Source organism: Martes martes (genome assembly GCF_963455335.1).
Source record: "Martes martes genome assembly, chromosome: X".
Classification (NCBI taxonomy): Eukaryota; Metazoa; Chordata; class Mammalia; order Carnivora; family Mustelidae; genus Martes; species Martes martes.
The window spans coordinates 117,490,728-117,508,674 of NC_137897.1; the positions used below are offsets into that span (position 1 = coordinate 117,490,728).

The window sequence follows — 17,947 nt, forward strand, 5'->3', positions numbered from 1 at the left end:
TGACTTCCCATTACCCCTTTCCCTAGCCCTAGGCAAACACTAATCTATTTGTCTCTATTGATTGGCCTATTCTGAATATTTCATATAAACACAGTAGTAAAATATGTGGTTATTTCTGTCTGGTTTCTCTGACTAATCATGCAGTATTCAAAGTTCATCCATAGTGTACCATATATCAGCATTTCATCTATTTGTACTGGCAAATAATATTATATTATATGGATAGACCATATTTTAATGCATTCATCAATTGATGGACATTTGGATTGTTTCCCAATTTTGGTTATTATGTAAAAGGAATGGTGCTATGAACATTTGTGTATAGGTTTTTGTGTGGATATATGTTTCCATTTCTCTTAGGTATATACTTGGGAGTAGTTTTAGTGGGTCATATGGTTACACTCTATGATTAACTTTTTGTGGAACAGCTAACTGGTTTGCACAGTGACTGCACCATTTTACATTCCCACTAGCAATATATGAAGATTTCAGTTTCTCCATATCATCTCCAACAGTTGCTATTTTCTATCTTTTTATTTTAACCAGCAAGTCTGAAGTCTTTACTCATTGTGGTTTTGACTTGTATTTCCCAAATAATCCTGTTGAGCATCTCTTCATGTGCTTATTGGTTATTTACATATCTTATTTGGAGAAATGTCTATTGAAATCTTTTGCTCCTTTTAAAATTGGTTGATTTTTTTTATGGAGACACCTGGGTGGCTCAGATGGTTAAGCATCTGCCTTCAGCTTAGATTCTGATCCCAGGGTCTTGGGATCAAGCCCCACTGCAGGCTCCTTGCTCAGCAGGGAACCTGTTTCTTCCTCTGCCTGCCACTCCCCATGCTTGTTTAAAATTGGTTTATTTTTCTTTTCTTTGTTGAGTTGTAATAATTCTTTATATATTCTGGATACTACACATTTATCATATATATAATTAACAATTATTTTCTCTTAATCTGTGGGTAGTCTTCTATTTTTTTAAATGCTGTCCTTTGAAGCACGAGCATTTTTAATTTTAACGAAATCCAACTTATCTTTTTTTTTGGTCATTTGTGTATTGATATCTGCTATGGACTGAATGTGTCACTACCCCCAAATTCACATTAAAGCCCTACCTCCCATGTGATGGTATTTAGAGATAGGCTTTTGAGAGATAGAGTTAGATGAGTTTAAGATGGTGGGATTCTCATGATGAGATTAGTGCCCTTATACTATCTTTTTGCATGTGAGCATAAAGGAAAGGTCATATGAGGATGCAGAAAGTGCCCAGCTACAAGCCAAGAAAAGATTCTTACCAGAAATTGAACCCTGCCAGAACTTGCTCCAGGACTACCACTATCCAGAACTGGGAGAAATAAATTTCTATTGTTTAAACCACCCAGTCTATAGTGTTTTGTTATGGTAGCCCAAACAGACTAAGACTGTGTCATATTTAAGAAATTATATATGCCTAACATAACTTCATGAAGATTTATTCCCATGCTTTTCAGTAGCTATTTTTCATAACCATCTATCATATTTAGTTTCAGTAACACTAATGAAACTGTCCTATGGAAGAGACATGCAGAAAGGGAAGAATGAAGCATTCCCCAAGAGAGCACTTCCCTGGGTAAGTGAAGAGAGTATTCACGCCATGAAATTCTCACTGAACCCAGCAGGAGATGGCAGGAACAGTCTTCACATGTCTGTGGCTGGCTGGCTGAATGTGGGATGTGTCTGGCAGTCTGTGGGTGCAGTTGACAACCAAAGCTGAAAGGGAGCACAAGAATATTATCATTTGTTTGTTTGTTTTTTTTTAAAATAGAAGATGCCTCCATTGTTTCCAGAATCCAATCAGATGTTCAAGCTCCCTACAATACACAGACATTTACAGTGCCATAGAGTTTCAAAATCCAACTACACTGCAGCAACCGTGAGTCCTATATCTCTTGCTACTTTTACTCTTGAGTTCACATACTCAAGACATTCTTGACTATCCACAGGGGTGGGGGTGTGAAGGTGTAAACATTTTGGGTACCATAGTCCTTTTCTCACATTTAAAGACAATTCCATGGACCCCTAAAGAAAGCAATGGGAGCTCGAGATTACAGACACTCTGGATTTAGCACAGCTTCTGTGGGCATTGGTGTTTTACTCATCTTAACAGCAACTGCAAACAGTTGGTGGGAAACACGATAGTTCCCATTTTAGATAGTTTCCCAAGTTCTCAGAGAGGTAAGGCTATTTCCTCACAATTTCACCGTAGAGAGCTTGCTCTGGGTGAACTTCCCACAGTTGTCAGTGGTTGGCAAAAGAGTTTTTTGGAAGAAGAGTGAGAAGGACCCATAGTCCTGTCGGTGAAGGGAGTAGGGATGAGGGTAGTCCTTTTCCTGATTTCTGTGAACTTGGGCTTTGGATTCAACCCTCTAACTAGAGAAATGGCCTTAGAATCCCAGGGTTGGGACAATGTAACCTACAATAGAGGACTCATCCACATCGAGAATGAAGGTCTCTTTTTAGTCTCTTTACAGATGTTGGAACATAGCAGGTCATCTCTTTGGGGAAGATTCTGGCTCCTGGTGGATCCCTGAAGAGCTTCATTCACACAATTGAAACCAAGAATAATTCCTCACTTTGTAAAGGATGAATCAAGTGTGTTTCAAGCTCATTTCAAAGAGAGTTTAATTGCTGAAAATATATAAGACACATTACACTTGAGGGCTGTAGACAAGTGCAGAATTTATAATATGACTCTAGGAGAGCAGAGTGCTGTAGAGATGCTGTCAGCTTTCACCTGTGTGTTCTGCTGTGCTATGTCTTGCCTTATCACACAGGCCTTATTAAATTTGACTATTTGGTGGTAACTGTGGAAACTGGGAGATGTATTCACATTCATCTCTATGTGCATGTGTGAGAAAGATGACACTTTCTGAGTAATAAAGCTTTGAACCCAAAAAGCAATTATTACCAGTAAGAGTACTCTGGTTCCATGTTTCCTGCTGTTTATTCAGAGATGGCAAGGGATTTTGAAGGCAGAAAAAGTTTGCCAATTTAAATATTCCAGTTTAAAAAATGTAAACAACCTGAAAAGGATTATAACTTGCAGACTAGTTTCCAGTGTGTCATCTGAGATGCTGTATTGGAGATATAAGACACAATAACTCTTTAGGGATGTTTTAAAATTTTGCTCACAACTGTGAACTCCTTCTTGCTGAAATCTAAGAGTGCCATGTGAGTGAATGAAACCAAAACTGCTGTTAGGTTTACTCAACTAAAGGAGAGGTCTCACTGGCAAGGAAGGATGGAGTTCAAGCAAAAATCTAGTCTCCAATCAGTTTACGTGGCTCCAGAGGTGAAGAGAAAGTGAAGTTTGTGGGCAGCAAGTCACTGTTGGAAAGTGTCCTCTCTGAGGAAGGCAATAAAGGCTCATGAGTGCATTTTATATCGCTCTCCTCTCCACTCCCAGTCCTTATGTTAGTCATGCTCTCAGCATCTCACTTCTGGACAGATAGGATATGTTCTTTTTCTACTGGTCAGTCTCTTTGCCTCAAGCTATTCCCTGACCTCTGCCCTGCAGCAGGAACAGTGTCTTGGAATGCCTGTCTAGTCAAGACTCAACCATGCTTGAAAATCTTCACTGGCCCCCAAGTAAGTATGTACTACAAGCCTGTGTCCAAGTGTCCATCTTTCCCTTGCCTATAACCAACAGCCTGAATTAGACCCTTGTCACTGCTCATCCTCTCACCAGTGCCCTGGGATCTAGTTCCTCACCCCTTAAATTCACCTGCTACTCAGTTAACAGAAGGTCCAGTGTGAATGCCAATCTCCCTGTTATATGGATAGACTCATCTGTTACTGTGTATATTCTTTCTAGGAATTGCAACACCACACTGAAGGGTACACAAGTTCTGTACCCCAATTAGTATATCTGGTTCTCACAGGACTATGAGTTAGCAATTCTATAATTGGTTATATGTTTACTAGGTGGGAATGAATAGTGAACATATTTGAGATAATGAGAGCCAGGTTGCTCGATGTCAGAGAAAAAAGAATTCATTACATGTAATGAAAGAAAAAGGCTACAGTATGGTGCATGGCAGGTGAGGTAGGCACAGAGGCAGAAGCTAGATCTCTAACCCAGCATGTTAGGCTGCGGAGCTTGACTTTATGTTGAGGGCAAAGGACGAGAGAAGGGGAAGGGGAGAGAGAGTTTTAAGGGGTTTTTAAGAAGGGTTTTAAGCAGATTAGTGCTTTATTTTTTATAGTATTTATTTATTTTTCATTCATATTTATTTCACTTGAGGTAAAATTCTCATAATATGAATTCATTTTATTTAAGTGTCCAATTCAGTGCTATTTAGTACATTTGCAGTGTTGTATGACTATCACCTCTATCCGATTCCAAAATACTTTCATCACCCCAACAGCAAACCTCATATCCATTAAGTAGTCACACTCTCCACTCCCTCCTACCCTGACCCCTGTCAACCACTCATCTGCTTTCTCTATGAATTTACCTATTCTGTAGATCTCATATAAATGGAATTTGCAATATGTTATCTTTATGTCTGGCTTCTTCTACTCAGCAAAGTTTTCAAAGTTCATCCACGCTGTAACATGTATCAGGACTTCATTATTTTTCGTGGCTGAATATTTCTTTATAAGCCTATACATTTTGCTTATTCATTCACAAATTGACGGACATTTGGGTTGTTTCTACATTTTGCTATTGTGAATTGTGCTTTGATGAACAAGTATTTGAATACCTGTTTTCAATTACTTTGAGCATATATATATAGGAGTGGAATTAATAAGTCATATAGTAAGTCTATGTTTAACTTTTTGACAAATTGACAACCTTTACCACTGGCAAACATTTTTCACAACAGCTGCATCATTTTTCATTCCTACCATCAAGGTACAAGGGTTTCAATTTATTCACATCCTCACAAAACTTGTTATTTTTCAGATTATTGTTGTTGTTGTTATTGTTATTATTGCCATCCTAGCAGGTATGAAGTAGTATCTTCTTTTGGTTTTGATTTGATTTTCCCTAATGACTAATGATGTTGAATATCTTTTCATGTGCTTTTTAGTCCTTTGCATATCGTATTGTAAAAAATGGCTATTCAAGACTTTTTGCCCATTTTTAAATTGGTTTTTGTGTGTGTGTGTGTTGAGCTGAAAGAGTTTTTTTATAAATTGTGAATAATAGACTATTATCAGATATATGATTTATTCACATTTTTGCCCATTCTCCAAGCTATACCTTATCTTTTAAAATTTTCTTTCCGGCTCTATTGAGATATAAATGACACTTAACATCTGTAAGTTTAAGATGTACAACATGTTGACTTGATGTATCTATAAACTGCAAAATGATTACCAGCACAGTATTAGCTGCCACCTCTCATCACATAATTATCATTTCTATTTTGTGGACAGAACATTTAAGATCTACTCTCAGCAACACTCAAGGATATGATACAGTATTATTAGCTATAATCGTCATGCTTTACATTAATGTACTCTGATCTCTGTTTCTCTAAGTTTGTCCTTTTTGGATTCCACATGTGTGACATCATACAGTATTTTTCTGTCTGGCTTATTTCACTTAGCATAATGCCCTCAAGCTCCATCTAAGCTACTACAAATGGCAGGATTCCCTACTTTCTCATGACCAAATAATATTCCATTGTGTATATATTCCACATTTTCTTTATTCATTCATCCATTGAAGGACACTTAGGTTGTTTCTATGTGTTGGCTATTGTGAATAATGCCAACATGGGAGTGCAGATAACTTCAATAATCTGTTTTCATTTCCTTTGGATATGTATCTAGAAGTGGGATTGCTGCATCATATGGTATCTGTCTTGATTGTGTCTATTGATGCACAGAAGTTTTTACTTTTGATGAAGTCTAATTTATCTATTTTTTCTTTTATTGCCTGTGTTTTTGGTCATATCCATGAAATTATTGCCAGATCCAATGCCATGAATCCTTTTCTTTATGTTTTCTTCTGAGAGTTATATACTTTTAGCTATTAAGCTAAGGTCTTTGATCCATTTTGAGTTAATTTTTGCATATGGTGTAAGGTAAATGTCCAATTTCACTTTTTTGCATGTGGATATCCAGTTTCTCCAACATCATCTGTTGGAAAGACTGTCCTTACCCATTGCATATTCTTGATACCCATGTCAAAAATCATTTGACCTTATATGAAAGAGTTTATTTCTGGGATCCCCATTCTATTCCACTGTTCTGCATTTCTATCTTCATACCAATACCATGTCATTTTGTTATTATAGCTTTGTAGTAAGTTTTGAAATTAGGAAATGTGAGTCCCCCAAATTTGTTCTTTTTCAAGATTGTTTTGCCTATTCTGGGTCCTTTGAGATTCCATATATACTTTATTTTTTAATTTTATGTAAATTCAAGTGATTAATATATAGTGTATTATTAGTTTCAGAGGTAGAATTCAGGGATTCTGAACACCCAATGCTCATTACATCACATATCATCCTTATAATGCCCAGTGCTGATTACATCACATGCCGTTACATCACATCACCCAGTTACCCCATCCCTTCCCACCTCCCTTCCAGCAACCCTTGATTTGTTTCCTATAGTTAAGAGTTTCTCCATCAGAAAGGACGAATACCCAACTTTTGTAGCAACATGGACAGGACTGGAAGAGATTATGCTGAGTGAAATAAGTCAAACAGAGAGAGTCAAGTATCATATGGTTTCACTTATTTGTGGAGCATAACAAATAACATGGAGGACATGGGGAAATGGAGAGGAGAAGGGAGTTGAGGGAAATTGGAAGGGGAGGTGAACCATGAGAGACTATAGACTCTGAAAAACAACCTGAGGGTTTTGAAGGGGCGGGGGGTGGGAGGTTGGGGGAACCAGGTGGTGGGTATTAGGGAGGGCACAGATTGCATGGAGCACTGGGTGTGGTGAAAAAACAATGAATACTGTTACGCTGAAAAGAAATAAAAAATTTAATTAAAAAAAGAGTTTCTTAGTTTTTCTCCCTCTCCGATTTGTCTTATTTTTCCCTCTCCTCCCCTATGATCCTCTGTTTTGTTTCTTTTATTCCACATATGAGTGAAATCATATGATAATTGTCTTTCTCTAATTGACTTATTTCGCTTCACATAATAACCTTTAGTTCCATCCACATCATTACAAATGGTAAGATTTCATCTTTTGATGGCTGAGTAATATTCCATTATATATGGAATGTATATGCCACATCTTTTTTATCCATTCATCTGTTGATGGCCATCTGGGCTCTTTATTACTAGGTATTTACCCAAGGGATACAAATGTATTGATCGAAAGGGACACTGTACTCCATACACACTTTAGAATCAACTTTTCCATTTCTTCAAAAAGAGTTCTTGGGATTTCTTATAGGGATTGTACTGAATCTGTAAGTTGCCCTGGCAGGATTGTTACCTTAACAAATTAAGTCTTCGAATCCATGAATGGATTCTTTCCATATGGAAAGAATACGGTATCTTTCCATATGCTGAAGTCTTCTTTAATTTCTTTGAGCAATGTTTTGTAGTTTTTATTATTGCTTTTTAAAATTTTTTATTAATTTATTTGAGAGAGAGCGGGGGAGTCAGAGAGCACCCAGGCTGGGGGAGGAGCAGAGGGAGAGGGAGAAGCAGACTCCCCACTGAGCAGGGAGCCCGACAAGGGCTCAATCCCAGAACCCAGGATCATGACCTGAGCCAAAGGCAGTCGATTAAACAACTGAGATAACCAGGCAACCCTGTTTTGTAGTTTTTAGCATACAAGTCTTATACTTCCTTGGATAAACTTATTTTTAAATACTTTTTTCTTCTTTTCTTTCCACTTTGTATGTCTTTTCTTTTGCCTAATCACTCTGGTTAGCACTTCCAGTACAATAAAATAAAAGTGGCAAAAGCAGGAATTCTTGGCTTTATTTATTTATTTATTTATTTATTTTTACAAAAGATTTATTTACCCTGAAAATCCTGTGGATGTAGATGGCATCACCTGGAGCATGAGTTGCTGCAACGAGGATATTGAAGACAATGGCTAAGAACAAACTAAGAGGGCAGAAGTCTAGGAATGTATTTCATATAGCCAGCCAAAAAAAATCTTAAAGCCTAAAAACAAAGGAAAACCAGTTACCACTAACCTTAAGAAGATAAACATTGTGAATAAAGAAAAAGTTAACAGAGTGAATAAAGCTTTTGTAGATATACAAAAGGAGCTTGCATATTTCTCAAAAGGCCTTTCCCTTGAACCTCTGCAGAAATAGCTGATTGCTCAGCAGTGTCATGAAAACGAACCAGTTAATATTGATGAAGCGACAAGATTAATGGCTCAGTTGTAATACACTGGAGATACATCAAATACCCCAAAAAGACCAATAAATTAAATGTTTTATACAAAAAAGAGATTATTAATTTTAGAGAGAGGAAGGAGGGGCAAAGGGAGAGGGAGAGAGAGACTCTCAAGCAGACTCCTCCCCACTGAGCATGGAGCCCAGCTTGGGGCTTGATCTCACAACCCTGAGATCATGACCTGAGTAGAAATCAAGAGCCAGATGCTTAACTGACTGAGCCACCCCCAAGCACCCCTTGGCTTATTTCTTATTTCTTGGCTTAATGGGAAAATCTCAGTCTTTGACCATTCAGTATGTTACATGTGGGTTTTGCATGAATTTCTTTTATCATGTTAAGAAAGTTTTCTTCTATTTCTAGTTTGTTGGAAGTTCTTTATATCATGAAAGAATGTTGGATAGTTTGCTTTTCTTTTGATGTCTTTGTCTAGCTTTACTACCGGGGTAATGGTGACCTCACAGAATGAGATAGGAAGTATTCCCTCCTCTTCTATATTTTGGGAAGAAATTGAAGATTTGTATAAGTTCTTCTTTCAAGTATTGGTAGAATTCACCAGTGAAGTTACCTGGTCTTGGCAGGTTCTTTCTTATTAGATTTTTGGTCACTGATTCATTCTCCTTACCTGTTAGGTCTATTTGAATTTTCTTTTTTTCTTGAGTCAATTTTGGTTGTTTATGTTTTTAGAAATTTATCCATTTCATTTAGGTTATATAATTTCTTGGAGTATAATTGTTCAGAGTATTCTCTAACAATCCTTTTTTATTTCTTTAACATCTGTAATACTATTCCCATTTCTATTTTTTTATTTTAGTAATTGACTCTTATTTTTTCTCTTGGTCTTACTAAACATTTATCAATATTATTGATCTTTTCAAAGAAACAGCTTTACTTAGTGATCACCTAGTGATATGACAGAAATTTCCTTAAATGTATGGAACCAAAATTAAAATCCTAGTCTTCACAGGTATTCCTTTTTGTATGTGTTGGACCACACTACACCACACCCCAGAAGGTGACCTAGTATACTGTCCTCATTTACAGCCAATTTGAGAGTTCTTGTGAATACAGCAATACCTTAAACATTCATCTAGTATTATTAAGGAAAAGAGTCATTCTTTGCACAATAGTAGAGTTTCACAATAGGCAATTTTATGCGGTTTATTTTAGGAACAGCTTGAGAGTATCATTATTAATTGACTGATCATAATTGATCAAAGTATCAACTCATGATTTCCCATGATGTCTCACCTTTTTAATCTGAGAACTTGAAAACATTTCACATTTCTAATTAAGCTTTCCAACACTCACTGGAGAATGTATATTATTATATAAATTAGTTTTAAGGGTGAGAAAATATATCAAGTTTATCATCTGTTGAATCTGAGGGGTTCTGTTTTTCATACAGCTATCCTGACCACCCTCTGGGTAGAGTCTAATTACCAGCCCTGAGGAACTCCCCAGTGAATATTCAAACACAGAATTGAGAAAGAGAACTGAAGCACAAAAAAGCTCATATAACATGCCCTGAGCCACACAGCTAATGAAAGGTGAGGAAATAAAAACTCATCTTGGGGTCTTACTTACTCTGTATCTCATGCTCTAGTAAGAAAGAAGTACTTTCCAGACAAATAAGAATGACCAAACTTAGTTATAGGTGGTCTCAACCCCCAAAAGCATCAAGAGTTGGATTGTTTGTCAGTTTGGACACTCAGATAACAGATACTCTTGACCTTCCAAGAGCTTCACAGAAAGGGGCCAGGTAGGCTTCTCAGAGTCCAGAGCCTAGAAGGAAAGCATAACTTTGGTGAAGTTCTATGGGGTTCTGGAGCTGAACTGCTGCTTTGCTGGCCCACAAATTCTATTTTAGCTGCCCCACCAGAGATAACCAGGCCTTGGGGGCTACCCAGCAGAGACAACAGGACGCTGACACATAACTAACTTGTAAAGCTCCAGGTTTTTCACTGTAGAGGAGGAGGCTATAATGATCTATTTGGTGGAGGATTAGAGCCATAGATATCAGTAAAAACCCTTATTTAACTTAATACAGATATAGATAATTACATATAAAAATATTTATAGAATTATGAATACACACAGGGTAGTGAACACACATGTAATTCCTTCCTCTGTCAATCAAGGAACCCTAGAAGCAATGACACCTCAGTCACAATGAGCATACTTAGTACACAGATCTAGATTTCTCATACTGTTTTACAGTAAAAGGAACAAGGGGTCCGCGGAGAAATTGCTGATTCTAGAACTGGGGCAGGAAATACACAAGATGAGCCTGAAGCATCTTGTAATGCCTGAAAATAAAGACGTGCTTAAAAAACAAATAAAAACAAACACAAACATTTCCAGGGATATGGCAAAGGTAATATACAGAGGGAGGTAACAGAAAGAGCTCCCAGTGGCCAAATGTGGAACAATTTAAACAACAGAAATATATGAAGCTGTGTTGGATTTTAACCCAAAGTGTACTACAAATACCCATGTGTCTATATTGAAAAAAAACATTTGACTGATTAATACATAAACATGGGAGAATAGGCAAATCTCCAATGGAGAAAAATTCCAGTTTATGCAGATACTTCCACTTCAAGATAGAGCCTAATTCTCTAGCCCTGAAGTATGGGCCACACATGGTGACTTTCTTCTGAGGACGACAATATGAACAGGGGGCCAGAAACAGTAACGTTACAGTGGAGACACCTAACAGGCATTAACTCAGCCAGGTGATCGAGGTAAACATCCTTAGTGATAAATCATGCTAATAGTATGTGCTATTGATATGATGTCCTGACTTTACCGCCATGGTCTCTTTTCCTAACACACAACTCTAGACTAATCATGAGCAAAACATCATAAAAAATCCCGACTGAGGGACAATGTATGAAATATCTAATCATTCCTCCCCAAAACAGTCAGGCTCATCAAAAACAAAGAAACCACCACAGCCAAGGAAATATTACAAATAATATAACCTAGTACGTTGGCTGGGATCCTTGAACAGAAAACAGACACTAGGTAAACATGGTAGACCTCTGAGTAAAGTATGACTTCAGTTAATAATAAATAATGCATCAATATTAGCTCATTAATTGTAATAAACATACCATATAAATGGAAGCTGTTCATAGTGGGAAACTGGGGGAGGGGCATGTACAAACTCTGTCATACCTTTGCAAATTGTTTACAAATCTAAAATAAAATAGTTTAAAATAAATAGTTTATTGAAAATTTTAAATAAAAAGGACAAAAAGAGGGGCGCCTGGGTGGCTCAGTGGTTTAAGCCTCTGCCTTTGGCTCAGGTCATGGTCTCAGGGTCCTGGGATCGAGCCCTGCATTGGGCTCTCTGCTCAGCAGGAGCCTGCTTCCCCCTCTCTCTGTCTGCCTCTCTGCCTAGCTCTGATTTCTCTCTGTCAAATAAATAAAATCTTTTTAAAAAAAAAGGACAAAAAGAAACTGAACAAAACATAATGGGTAGAAAGAAAAAGAAAGAAAAAAGAAAAGTAAACACAAGCACACAAAACCGGTGTGGAAAAAAACCCTGAATATTCTTTCTTTTCTCTCCTTTAACTCCCAAGCACATTATCATACACAAGTCTGGATTCTTCCATCTCATAAACATCTCCAGAATCCACTCCTTTTCTCAAGCCCTGCACCACTGCCTGAACCCGGCCTCACACATGTCTTCCCTGGATTAGAGCAGGAGGCTCCCAATGAGGCCAGATGTAGGCCTGCAAACACTATTTGCCCAAGAAGGGCTTTAAGACATCTGCAGTGGTGTCTGCCACAGGGAAGGTCTGGCAAGAGTCAGGAGGAACTCAACTCCTTGCAAAGAAGACTAGCATGCAGAGCAAGTTTAGCTACACCTGGAGGAAAACATCAGCTCCTCAGAGCAGAAACACAATGACGGAGAGTCCTCAGGCTGGGGAGCTTCTCTCTGATTTGCCTTGCCTGGTTAGGACAGCTGAGGACCTGGGTGGCATGTGCCCGCATAGCAGGCCATGGCTAAAGAGCTGCATTCTAGGAATGACTCCAAGGAAATGGGTTGAAGGACTGGGGCATGTCCTAGCTGCTACACTACTCTACCCCTTAGAGCTGGACCCATCAGTTCCCCACAACAGGGAACATGGGAAGGTCCTGTTGGCAAAGGAAGGTCCCTGCTTCCATCTTGGAGTGCCCCAAGGGCTCCAGTCCTGGGACTTGGGCCATAGAGCACCCAGTTCACGAGACTGCCCAGGCTCCAGCTCACCTGAACCTCCTCTGTGCTCCCCTGACCCTCCCCTGCTCAGCCCAGGGCAGTCCAGATGGGATCCGGTGGGGGTGCTCCTCCTTCCACCTCTCCGGGGGCGGCCAAACTTCTGTACAGCCCGCCGCCTGGGAACCCAAACCCCCTCCTCCATGGCTGCTTTCTAAGTCCTCATTTGAGACTGGGGGTGTCTGGGGCGAGTGGGGGAGCGTCCCGGTGACCACGCCGTCACCTGCAAGTCTCTCCTCTGTTCCAGAGGCCCGACTGCAGACACCAGGGTCCCAGCAGGCTCTGGGGATGGCTGACAGGGACACACGCCCTCTCTGGCTCAGCCTCAGGAAGCAAAGCGTCAGAGTCACCTGCACAAGGCCACCAGCTTCACGAAGCAGTTGGGGTTACACAGGAGATCTCCGAAAATAACACATCATTGTACACGGTCTCACACAGTCACGGGGCGATGACTGTCATTCACAGGCCCCGGGCACACTCGCCACGAGGGTGTCGAGTGAGCTCTAGCGGAAGCACGGGCACCCTGAGCGGGATTCGCGGCCGGGGCCTCCCGAGGAAAGATGAGTGTGAGGGGACTGCGGAGTGAGGGCTCGGCGGCGGGGAGACAGGAGGATGAGACCCCAGACATTGCAGACCGAGGCCAGGGTCAGGACAGGCTGGGCAGTGCATGAGTTATGGGGACTGTGGACCAGGCCCCAGGAGGAGGACCCCCCAATTCCAACAAGGCCCACATGCAGCTGGCTGCCCCACTCCCAAAAGAGACTCATGATGGCCCTGAGGGGACTGACAGGGTAGCTCAGGGACCTGGCGGTGTAGGGGGCAGGAAGCATCCCCTACAGCCCATTTCCCAAGCGGGGGCTCCTGTGGGGAAGGCCGCCCGCCCTGCACAGAGCAGTAAGGCCCACACGTCGGGCATGACACACACACATAAGGGTCCGGGGGTCTGACACGAGTGTCTGGCTGAGGACGCAGCGTGCTCTCTGTTCTGTGCTGTCATGGCAAAAGAACCGATCCAGGGTCGCTGGGGCGCCTTCGACAGGAGTGCCTGTGACAAACAGGATTCTGCCACGGGAGCCTTCCTAAGCGCAAGAGGACTGGCCGCGAAGATTCCCCCTCAGCCTGGGGACAGGAGGAACACAAGAGGGGCCTGAGCACTGGACGTCGCTCTGATTCACTCTTGCGGACTACGTTCTCAGCCCAAAGCAGCTTTTGTACTTTGCTGGGGCAAAACCCCCTCGTTTCTGGGAGGGGCTCCTGAGAAAGTCAAATTTGCCTTGAAAGTCTCCGCCTTTGGATGTGCCCAAAGACCACGGGGCAGGGGTTTCAAGTGCGGGATCGCACCTAACGTTCACGAGTTGGCACACTCACGGACGTGCCTATGGTGGTTCACGACATCTCAGCAGGGCTGATCGCCCTACTCACTCCCGAGCCCCTTTCGGCACTTCCCACGGCCATAACCTCCACAACCTCAGTGGGCTGAGAACGTTCGCTTTCCTCGGATGCACAGTCTGAATCCTCTTTAACCCGTGAGTGTCTGCTCCTGTCCCGCTTTGGGCGAGGCCGGAGCATGCTGGCGTCTGAGGGTCTGCGGTGCTTGGGACAGCTGTCCCGTGCTACCGTGACCTCCGCCCACCACTCTCCCCCTCTACAAATTCTCCGTTGCCCTGACAGATCACAGACGTGGGGTTCGAGTGGAACGTCAGAGAAGCGAAGCACACCGCGCTCTCTGCCTGTGCACCTCCGGGAGGACAGATCGTGCCCAAATGGGTGAGGGTGGGGCAGGGGGTCCAGACCAGCTCCGTGCAAGTAACCCAAAGGTCCCCAGGAACAGGAAGAGACCACCTCGATGCCTCTTTTCAGGTTCCTTCCATTCAGACCTCTGAGCTTCCTTCATTTCTTCCCACCACACCCAGCCACTCTTCAGGACTGGCCACGGACAACTCCGGGGAACCCCGATAATTTCTCCTGGCCGAGGAGGCAGCGAGGGCTCCCTCGGTCCAGGGGGAACAGGGCTGTCCAGACTTGCGCATTCCCCGCTGTCGTCCACAGGACGTTCGTGGAGATGGTAGGAATAAAGCCGCTGAACCTTCACTGTGTTCAAACACCCTGTGACAGGGCCCGGCACGCTGGACCTTCAGGCCACAGGACACTCGGCATTCTCCACAGCCCGATGCAAACTGCTCGCAGCATTTATCCATTTAAGACATCTCTCCCGCCCCCAAAGCACCCGATTCCCAAAGAGGGCCGCTGTCGCCACCCAGCTTCCCCGTGACCAGCAGTCCAGACGCAATCATGGGGCCCCTCTAGTCACAGCCCTGCCACCCGGGCTGGGTCGGGGGCATTTCCAGGGCAGTGCTCGCCGCGGGAGCCGCACCCCCTCACTCTGCTTCCGCTTCATCTGCAGCTCTCAGGGCACGCCTGCCCACCTTCGTGCCAGGACTGGGACTGCTACACGCAGTCCCGTACGGCTGGGATGCGTCCTGTTTCTAGCGTCCTCCCCACTCACCCGCAGGGCCTTCCGGACAGGAGAACTCAGCCCATGTCTAGGAATCAAGGAGCCAGTGAGCAGAGCTCCCTCTGTGCTGAGAGGACGCTTCTCCTCCTTCCTTGAAGAACCAAGCCAGGGCAGGAGCCCCGTGTGTGTGCCTCTGGCATTTACACCATGACAGCCAGCGGGGCATCAGAGGCAAGAACCCACACGCTCATCTTTCCCCATTCCTGACCCCCTTCCCCTTCCTATTCCATTCTTTCGCCTTCCCAACCCATCCCGAGGCCAAGCCCTGTGGTTCTGGTCCAGAGCCCAAAAAAGGAGGCAAGGTGTCTAGGCTGGTTTCTAGGACATGGCAAACATCCTTTTTGCTTAAAGATATTTTATTGATTTATTCGAGAAACAGCACGCAGAGAGGGAGAGGGAGAAACAGGCCCCAGTGAGCAGGGAGCCTGATCTGGGGTTAGATCGCAAGATCCTGAGATCCTGACCTGCGCTAAAGCCAGATGCTTAACCAAGGGAGCCCCCCTGACGGCCCCGGGACGTGACAAAACTCGTAACTCTTGAACTGGGTAAGGACAAACGCTCTGGGGGGATGTCACTCACACACTCAGCCGCTGAAGCAAATGACACCTCCTACGCCAAGGAACCCCACTGGAGAGCTCACCAGGGACACCGAGCTCTGCGGGTGGGAGGCATCGCAGGGAACCGCCCTCCACACCCCCAAAGGAGGCTCTTTGCCCTGCGTTTTCCTCCAACGCTCCCTGGCCCGGCACTGCTTAGAAGGCCCTGGGCTCTCTCTTCACTGGCATGCAGACACACACACACACACACACACACACACACACACAAACAGGGAAGAACCAAGAAATGGCCTCACTCATGCCGCGCACCCCACAGGACAAGGGGCCGACCCCGCCAGAGCCGGGACCGCACCACAGCCGACCCTGGGGCTCAGGCCCCCTCTTCCTCATCGCTCACAGCCTCTTCAGAGGGGACCAGGAAGGAAACCGGCAGCCCGGGATAGGCTCGCTGCAAATACTCCAGCACTTTCAACCTGCTGGTTTCCTCGTGGGCCCGGGGACCCCACAGGAACTCGTAGCGGGCAGGGTCACTGCCGGGCACCTGCCGGTACTCCAGGTACCCTTCCTGCACCCAGATTTTGGTCAGGAGCTCCCGGGGATCCCCACAGATGACGTGCTCCTTGCCGGCATACACCCCCATGACCCCCAGCGCTTCCCACACCACCTCCTCGGGGGCACGGTCGCCCTCCAGGAGGATCACCACCAGGAGCACCACCAGGAGGCCGTTCTTGGGCGGGCCCTGCTCACCGCTCAGCATCGCATCGCAGGTGAGGCCCAGGACGGCGACCAGGACGTAGGAGTGCTCGCTGGGGTCCACTTCCTTCACCTCCACGCCGAACACCAGCCGCATGCACTCGGACGCCCAGCCCAGGATCCCGGGGTAGGCGTCCCGCTCATCCTCGCCGACGACCTCCAGCATCTCCGCCTGGCTGATCGGCTGCTTGGTGAGATACTTGAGGAGCAGGAACCCCACCAGGTCAGCTATCTTCTCCCGGAGTAGGTCTGAGAGACAGGGCTTGGCTTCTTCGGACTCCTCCCAGGTGCTGGACCCCTCCTCATCTGAGCTGCTGGAGCCCTGGTCGGGCCGGCTCCGGCCAGTGGCTGCGATGGCCACGGGCTGGGAGCAGGCCCTCTGAGGGCTCTGGGGAGGACCTGGGGTCCCAGCAGCAGACCCCTCCTCCAGGGGGCCCAGAGACAGGGCAGAGCAGGAGAGGGAAGGGACGGTGGACTGGGAGGAGGCAGAGGCGGAAGGGGGAGGGAGGGCCTCCACCCCCCCAGCCCCGCACTGCTGTGCCTCCTCCAGGCCCTGGCCTGGTCCTGGTCCTGGGTCTTCCTCCAGCTTCCGGAGCTCACTCCTCTGACCCAGGGGCATGGCGTTGGCGTCGGGCTGACCCTGAAGACACACGTGGGCGGCTCCTCAGGGTGCAGCCCAGCCAGCAGAGGCCCGGAAGTCCCAGAGCTGACAAGGGGCCGCGGGTGCCCAGGGCTCCCCTCTGGCTTGGGATGGGCGAGCCCCTGCCTCCAGGCTCAGGGCAAGTACCTCACCTTGACCACGGGCACTCACCTGCACCGTGATCCCAGGGTCTCCTGCCTCACACCTAGGGCTCAACAGCCCCTTCTAGACGCTCCTGGGGGATAAAAGGAGGAGGCACCTCAGGGTACAGACTTAGAGCACAGCCCCGGGGACCAGGGCACACAGGAGGGCTGGGTTGGACTCCCTGAGTGTGCCACCCGTCCAGGCTGGGCGGTCCCCTCCTTGGCCTCTCAGGGGACTTCTTCCCCCTGCCAGGACCTAAGCCCCACCCCCCTTGGCCCAGAGGCCAAAGGGTCCCAGCAAGACCACGCAGCCCTGAGCCTCCACGGAAGGAAAGCGAGGGGGCCCACATCTGGACCGGCCTGCATTAGGTCTACAGGGCTCGTCACGGATCTCCAGGGCTGGCCAAACGTGGGGTTCCGTCTATACTGGATGGGTACGACCCTCTGTCTATACCTTGACCCCTCGGAAGGCCTGGGAAAACTCCCTGTGTTGACTGGAGGCCACCCTCCTGGTGTCGAGGCCTCATCTCACGGAGAAGCCAGAAGGAAAAGCGAGGAGAAATCAGCCTGCCCACCGATCCCCCGTCTCCCCGCCGATCCCCCATCTCCCCACCGACCCCCGTCTCCCCGTGGCTGACAGAGTGTGAGGGCAGGCCTGGGCCCAAGGGACCTGCTGTGGGAGGCATCTCCTCATTACCCAACT

At 45.4% G+C, this 17,947-nt stretch overlaps 1 protein-coding gene and 1 pseudogene across 2 annotated transcripts; one reads left to right on the forward strand and one right to left on the reverse strand.

Annotated features, from left to right (window-relative positions):
* The first annotated feature begins 8,057 nt into the window (after positions 1–8,057).
* On the forward strand, positions 8,058–8,362 carry LOC308337201 (ribosomal biogenesis factor-like; annotated as a pseudogene). Its single transcript has 2 exons — positions 8,058–8,182; positions 8,300–8,362. The product of its transcript is annotated as a ribosomal biogenesis factor-like (transcript).
* Positions 8,363–15,494: 7,132 nt separating this feature from the next.
* LOC308337240 (melanoma-associated antigen 8-like) lies at positions 15,495–17,336 on the reverse strand. Its single transcript, XM_080795366.1, has 2 exons — positions 17,273–17,336; positions 15,495–17,101 (listed from the first exon to the last, which is right to left on the reverse strand). Exon 2 carries the CDS (start codon positions 17,078–17,080, stop codon positions 16,079–16,081), a length of 1,002 nt encoding a protein of 333 aa, XP_080651492.1. The 5' UTR covers positions 17,081–17,101; positions 17,273–17,336; the 3' UTR covers positions 15,495–16,078.
* Positions 17,337–17,947: the final 611 nt, after the last annotated feature.